This window comes from Micromesistius poutassou, assembly GCF_964030765.1.
Source record: "Micromesistius poutassou genome assembly, chromosome: 8".
In the NCBI taxonomy this organism is placed as follows: Eukaryota; Metazoa; Chordata; class Actinopteri; order Gadiformes; family Gadidae; genus Micromesistius; species Micromesistius poutassou.
The window spans coordinates 12,428,987-12,436,494 of NC_140278.1; the positions used below are offsets into that span (position 1 = coordinate 12,428,987).

Here is a 7,508-nt window from a genome sequence, read left to right on the forward strand (position 1 = left end):
TAGGCCGACGACGAGACGATGCCAGCAGACGATGCTAGTGTAGTCCAGACTCCAAGCCGACGTGAGCGAGACCACCTGGTGGCATTGATGCGCTGCGCTCTCCTCTCCTCCTCCACTCAGCACTGGGTGATGATGATGACAGTTTCCTCGCGCGACGCCCCTGCCTGCTGTGTTTTTGGTTCGTCATATGACTGTGTTCATGGACTCAAAGGCTGTCCCATTCCAATTCAGAGCTTGGTTGGTACATAGGTACACCCAGAGCACTCACATGATCGCTTTTGCGCTCCTTCACTCGTCCACCATGCACGTCACACACATTCCACCCCACAGCAAGCAGTTAATTTCAGACATGCAGATTGGAGCCGTTCCTCGAAAGCTTTCTTTACCCACTCTGAGATTACAATGGCCAATGTATATACTGTGGCAAGTCTAATTTGGTATTTAGACTTTGACATTTATTGAGGAATGTTATTAAATAGATGATATAAACGGGAATAACATAGCCAGCCACAGGTGTGCGTGATAAAGAGCCAAATTAGTAGGGCTATCCTGCGCTAATAATTAATTCATTTCATTAAATCCGTAAAAATTAATTGGTATGATATTATGTATTTCATTTGCGTATATTATGTACATAGTGCCCTCTGCTGTTTGAGAGGCTGAACTTGTGGATTCCAGCCTAGTTCCTTAGAGAGATAGTCTATAGAGAGAAGTGGAAACGTTCCCCTGCACGTGAGAACTCCAACACAATCACCCAGACACAACAATAAAAAGGAAATTCAGATCTAGTTAATCATGTGGGTAATCTTCATATTTATTCACGTTCAATCAATGGCACACACAATACTTTCACATTAGAGCTCTTAAACATCAAATATTCACAAAATGGGTACCACATCTTTTTTTTCCCAGGCATGTTTGCCATGGCAGGCAGAAACACATACCAGATGCATCACACACACACGCACACACACAAATATAAATCTGGGAATATCAACCTGGAACAAGCAGCTATCGATAAGCACAAACACAAAAGAGGAATGAATGTAAATGTAAATGTAAAAAGACAACTTGTCATCTGAAGCAAAATGAGATCCACAATTGGTTCTTAATACATGTCAGGTCACGGTGGAATTAACAACAACAACCAAGTCATAAAACAAGATATTCAGGTTTCATATTATCTTATGTGTCAAAGTGGCAGCCATTTTGTTTACGGGTCTTCCATCACAGTGAAAGAGCATGCCCAGAGTTTTACACGTTAGACTAAAAGAGGAAGGAAGAGGGACTGACAGCACACACAGAGCCCAATGACAAAGATGAAGGGGGAGATATATATTTATATATATATGGATTTTTAGAAATTTGGTAAACAGATATGAGATGTGCACTTAACGTACCGACTACATAACCTAAACGGTGTTACAGTTTGAAGTCCAATAGGTTGCAGTCGATCTTGTAGTAAACGTAGGGGTAGTACTCCTGCTGGCTCAGGTTTAACCCGGGAATGTCCATTGCCGACTGCGGAAGAGACACAGACGACCAGTGATGTCATTCACCAGGGAACGGGGGGAGCATTTCAACATGAGGGAAAACATGATCTCAGCAGACCGCAACGGTTCCTCATATTCAGGGAAATCAGTAGCACACAAAAGTCTTGTGAAATATTTCACACATGCATCTAGTGAGAATTTTCAATAAGCAGAAATGTGATTCCATTTGGAAAGGAACTGCTGTTCCTGACCAAATCTATATTCAAATAGTTTTACATTTTGTATGATATTAACCTTACAATAAAACATAACCAGGAAATACAAACTAATAAGTATTAGTTGTTTAATATAAAAAATGATTAAACAAAATCTAAATATGTAAACAAAAGCAGGCAGACTCACATCGATGATGCCGGCGGCGCTGCTGTCCAGGTGTTTGTAGAGCTCATTCAGCACCTCTCTCAGCTTCTTCATGGTCTTCTTGGTGGGCTGGAGGAGCATGGCCTGGAAGTTGACTGGCAGGCCGTACCTGGAGAGGCATAGCGGCGCGATGCAGCTTAGCTAGAACTCATCTGCAGGCCAGTCGGATCAAAAGGATCTACTATATTTGTTTTGTTTTTTAACCACATAAGTGGTGGACCTTTCAGTTGGCAGAGTCATGCAGCATTTAATTACTTTCAATTGTTCCTTAAAGAAACAAACCATTTACTTTACATTACATTTAATTTACTAACTTTGAATAAGTCATCTCATATTCCTATTCCAAATTAGACATGACCTTTTCTGGCAATTCCAAATGTAATTTGTGGTATGGTATTATGGTAAATCAATGTTGTTGAATTTAATCTGGAAATGAGCCTATCTCTTTGGCTTTGTATGCAAAAATACATTAATATAATATGTCTCAGACCTGCTTTACAGCATGGACGTATCCATAACTACAAGGACATATATATAATTCACATGATATAATCCATAAATAAATCCAGGGCTTAGTTTAGAATCAATTCAACTAATAACGGTACCTCAAGACGGACTCAACGAAGACCCGTAGTGCTTTGATGTGGACCCATGCGATGAAGGCCTCACTGAAGTTCACCTTCAGCCAGCGCACTAGAGGCCCCTACAGAGGCATGGGGATCCATATTCAACATTTAGGGTTATTCCTAGTGTGTGGTCAAGGCCAAAATGTAAGCAGAAAGTGAAATGAATTGGAGTCGACTGTGGAATCGACTATTCTCGCTCCCTCTCCTTATGTTGTGTTATGCTGTATTTTCCCATGTAATTTAATACATGGGAAAATGATAATAAAGTCTTATCTATCTATCTAATCTATTCAAATTGAGTGGCTTTGTAAGTTGTTGTTTGTATATAACAACCTATATAAACACAACAATCTGCTTTTGATTATTTCAGTCTGATCCATTTCTCATATCAAAGATGACAGAAAAATTCCTGATGTAGTCAGCCATGCTACTCAATAATGAGTGCTTGCTATCTAGGTACATTTGTGCCATTCTCTCTGTGACACAAAGGGCACGTACAAACTGCTTCTTCTTGTCTGTGGAGAGACGCGTCATCTCCTCTTTGTCAGCCTTCAGCTCTTCTTCGTTGTACTGGAAGTCCCTCATGGTGAACCTAGAGACAACAAGGTACAAGAAAGGTCAGAGTTCACCTTGATCATTCCCGTTGACTACCCAATTAGACTGTACATCAAAAAACATGTTTCATTTTTGATAATGTAACAACTTCAACTGTGTTAAAACCGCAGGTTTTTTCCTTAAACATCTATTTATGTAGGTCTCAGACAACAGCGATGAGGACTCAAGTGATCCAGTGTTGTGAATGTGATAAGTGTGCTGTCGATGCATTTAGTCATGGCTCTTACTTGTTTTCCCTGGCCTTGTGTCTGAAGTCATCGAGGGCCTTTCTAAAGAGGGTCACACTGAACAGGCCGCTGTCTTGGTCCTCAAACAGCAGACTGGGAGAAGCACAGATGTCAATAACACTTCTGCAAACGTATATATCTGCACTATACAAATAACCGACGATTAACTATAGCATTTAAGTAACGTTGGCAAATGACCCCTAAAGAAGTCCACCCTTCCTTTAGTATACATGGAGAATATGTGTGTCAGCTGATCGTAGGACTACACCGCACTAGCTTTTTCAGCAATACCAACATAGAGAAAGTGAACAAACAAGCCCCTGAGCAGATGGATATTGGTTCTGCCCCTCCGACGGTCCAAAGGTCCTGTTCCACGGATGCCAGAAGAGGAGGTCCCCAAGACTATTTTAATGAGCAACTGCTAATGAGCATCTGCAGAGTGAGGGTGTTGCTAGGCAACGTCACCAGTAGGGATGGAGGATCTAAGTGAAAGAGCAACGGTTTGATGGCTGCCAAGTGATTTCATCAGTCACACCATTTTCAGTGTGGGGCCTGACATAGTAATGAGGTTTGCATGCACATCTTTCTTTGTCCTTTGTGTTGACAAAGAAATATAAACAAAATGTGGGTTTTCTGGTTTTAGGGAGATGGGGGTTATAATATATAACTGGGTTACAAGCATTAAAGCATTAAAACTGAATCCACGTGTAACTTACTTTGTGGATCGCGGCACGACCATCTCAGCAAGTGTTTCATAAGTTTTTTGCCAGTCAGCATATCCAGTCCTACCAAGACAACAGAACACCCGTTAAAACAGAGCTCAGCCTTAACTCAACCAATTATACATTCAAAAGACCCATATTTATGTATTTATGCCTTTTTGTTTTACAGCCAAGTTAAGCTCTTACTTTGGAACCACCACCAGCATAGTGATGAGGTACTCTGAGTCAATTACAAAGTCTTCCTTTTTAACGATGTCTGCCAGGCTTCTTGTCAGCAGGCTCCCCCTAGTGGTACAAGAAAGCATTGGTCATCACCAAAAATGTAAACACTAATATATAATCAACAACCCTCACATGCCATGTAAAACTCCCTTGAGAACACACACACACACAAAAAAGAAAAACACTCACGCATTCTTCCTCTCGAGGTTCTGCAGGTTTCCCTTCAGGTTGTTGTAGGCTGAAGCCCTGGCCTTCAAGTCGTTGTCAATCTGAGTCACTTGCTGGGGGGAGGAAAACGTTGAAAGGAGAAATGGGATGAGGTTGCAACAAGGCATGCTTTCAGCCCTGCTCTCACACAGACACATCATTATGTATCCAAAGCACAGGTACAAAACATGGCAACCATGAATGAACCATGAATCACACGTTCACCATGGAGAGGTTAAGGGCCATCAGTTTAAACAATGCTGGGTCTCTAGAGTTAATTTTGAGTTGAGTGGGATTGCTACCTTGGAGATGATCTCTGAGATGTTTTTCAGGGACTGTTTGATGGGATATTTGGCCATGTCCCACTGAAACCGTGTGATGTAGGTGACAAGGTCCACTGAAAAAAAACACATAGGAGGCGCAGAGAGGAGAGTTATAAACCAATGGTACTCAAACCAACAGAAGGAATTCAGGTCAGAATGAACTAAACAGCCTTTAAGTAAACAGTATTTAAGTTTACATACAGCAAAGGGTTAATATTCTTTGAATAAGGCATATTTTTTTCAACTGGGCAGCTCACCATAGATCAGCTAAATTTGATCTATTACATTAAAACAAATCCTAAATGATTGTAAGTGTAGAGATCTCATATCTAAATGGCGTTATATGTGCAGGGGGTTGGACTACCTCCATTGGCCAGCAGGTTCTCCTGGACTTTGTCTCGGCTGTCCTCCAGCACGTCAGCCATGTACTGAGCCACCTTCTTCACCACACTGTGAACAGCCGAGAGAGATGTCAAAACCCCTCGGCAACAGCACACACACATCAAAAGAGTTCTCGGAAGCCTGTTATAAAAACGTATCCCAACCCCTAAAATCAAAGGTAGATTTCTAAGCAGACACACATTGTGCTCCAAAAATAGTTTGTTTCACTGCCATGGCATAGCTACAAGCCTTTTCATAAATCACCATAGCACACATCATTGGAATATCAGCCAATAAATTGTGCTACACGACACACACATTTGGTTTGTTCAACTACAGGTTTAACAGAGATCTGAATCTGCTCTACATAGCTCAATGGCAGCAATCACTTCTCGTTCACGAAAGCAATCCCTTTTGGTCATAGTATAATTTCCATAATTCATAATTTGATCAAGGGTTTACAAAGTGCCTAAAAAATGTAATCACTCTCCCTAGACCCATATGGACTGGGTAGAAATATACAGGAAGGACATCCACATTTGAACAAAGGTAGGTCAACACATTGATTAGAAGGACAATATTGGTCATGAGAAGCAGGAACGTGAGTCTTACATGGTGCCTGGTGGATGGGAAAATTACCCAAGAACTGTTGTAAATTGAAAATCCCCTTTGAAAGTGAAACCATGATGTAATTTTTGACTTTCCATCTCTGTATTATCCAAAGTAAAAAGATTCAGCGGTGCATTCAGTAAATTAGGGTGAGAGAGATTTCTCAACTTTTTCAGAAGAGTACATAACTCTGTGTCAAACATCCCAGAGCCCCATTAGTCATGAGCCTAAAATATCTTTTTTTTCCAAACTGTGAAAGACACCACCATGTCACCCAACTGTAAATTGCAAACTTTAGCCTGCGTGCCTTCTTAGCTTTAGACCAGTGTGAAATTCCTCACAGTTATAGGGGAAGGTAGCAGAAAATAATAATAGGTCCAAGCTTTACATTAGAGGATTTAGTGCTTAAACAGGACTGGACTGTATCAACATTTCAAACTACCCATATGCATCAAAAATGGAAGGATTGAATCACAAAGAGGACACCAACTGAGACAGAGGGTGGCAGGGCAGTGTACCTTTCAACAAAGCTGTCTAGTTTGGCCAGCTCATCCGACAGCCCAACCAAGACGTCCAGAGTCCCCACCTGCAACAAAAGGAAAAGAGCCCATCAGCACAAAAAAATGCTTTGAAGAACATCTCTGGTTCAGTAATGTTAGGCCATTTTGAAACACGGTGTTGCATTTGAACAGGTATCAGAGGTTAGGGGGCTGTCCTTAGGACGGCGCCTATTTTGTCAGAAGGCCTTCATGCGTTGGGGACAGTTCCAGGAGAATATTAAGGCCTCATGTATTGAAAGAAATTGGGTCATCTTGGTCTTGCAATGAATGACCAAACCGAGGTACTGAATATTAGAATGCTTTAGACCAGCCCATCCATCATGGTGTTATGATCATGGTTGAATTGAATTCGTTTTAAATCTAAATGAATTATTGAAACTGTATAAAATAGTTGCTGCTGACGAACCTTGAGATCGGGGATGTTGAACTTGTGGTTGGTGGACAGGTTGTTGGTGCGAGTGGTGGCCACCATCATGTGGTCCCAGGTCTGCTGGCATGTCTTCTCTCCAGGCGCCGAGATCAACCAGAACTCTGTCATGTTTACAGTGCTCCTCCGACCAGTGGGCTTGATGAACTAACAGCATGTGAGACAGCAAGTCCGTTATAATCATGTTTTGTGTCATTAATCATGGAAGATAACGACCACTGTATTCCTCCATGTTCTACAAAGCACAGAAGCCTCAGAAGCTGTCAAGGGTAATGAAACATCACATGATTAGCCCTGTTTCTTGATGACATATTGGCAACAGCATTAACGGTACACATTGTATGAAGTGATTGTAGGTCGTGTTTACCATTTGCAGTTAACAATGAGTTTGATCAACAACCATACACTGCGGGGTGCATCGTGAAGCTGTTAGAAACCAGCTGGTCAGTAACAACACACGGAAGGATTAGCTGCAGAATATTGACCCAATGTACTAGCGACAAACAAAGTCTGTTCGTTGTTGGTTCACTATTTTCGCTTACCTGAATAAGAAACCAATAGGATGTTTTCAGGAAAATATATAGTATTTTTTTTATAGATCGTAAGTATTCATTTTTGCCATTAGTCCAATTCTTGAGGTCTTGTCATAGCAAGTCACCTGATAATTCCGTAAAAC

At 41.3% G+C, this 7,508-nt stretch overlaps 1 protein-coding gene across 1 annotated transcript; it reads right to left on the minus strand.

Moving 5' to 3' along the window:
* Nucleotides 1-793: 793 nt before the first annotated feature.
* atp6v1c1a (ATPase H+ transporting V1 subunit C1a) lies at nucleotides 794-7,508 on the minus strand. Its single transcript, XM_084471543.1, has 13 exons — nucleotides 7,375-7,508; nucleotides 6,812-6,979; nucleotides 6,364-6,431; nucleotides 5,220-5,305; nucleotides 4,835-4,929; nucleotides 4,515-4,606; nucleotides 4,290-4,388; nucleotides 4,098-4,166; nucleotides 3,382-3,474; nucleotides 3,038-3,131; nucleotides 2,519-2,616; nucleotides 1,896-2,022; nucleotides 794-1,521 (listed from the first exon to the last, which is right to left on the minus strand). Exons 2-13 carry the CDS (start codon nucleotides 6,941-6,943, stop codon nucleotides 1,423-1,425), a joined length of 1,152 nt encoding a protein of 383 aa, XP_084327669.1. The 5' UTR covers nucleotides 6,944-6,979; nucleotides 7,375-7,508; the 3' UTR covers nucleotides 794-1,422.

Coding starts and splice junctions, on each gene's coding strand:
- atp6v1c1a (XM_084471543.1), bottom strand. CDS start 6,943: ATGACAGAGTTCTGGTTGATCTCGGCGCCTGGAGAGAAGACATGCCAG. Junction 5,306..6,363: donor CTAGACAGCTTTGTTGAAAG/GTACACTGCCCT, acceptor GGCTGTTCACAG/TGTGGTGAAGAAGGTGGCTC. Junction 3,475..4,097: donor GTCGTGCCGCGATCCACAAA/GTAAGTTACACG, acceptor TGCTTCTCCCAG/TCTGCTGTTTGAGGACCAAG.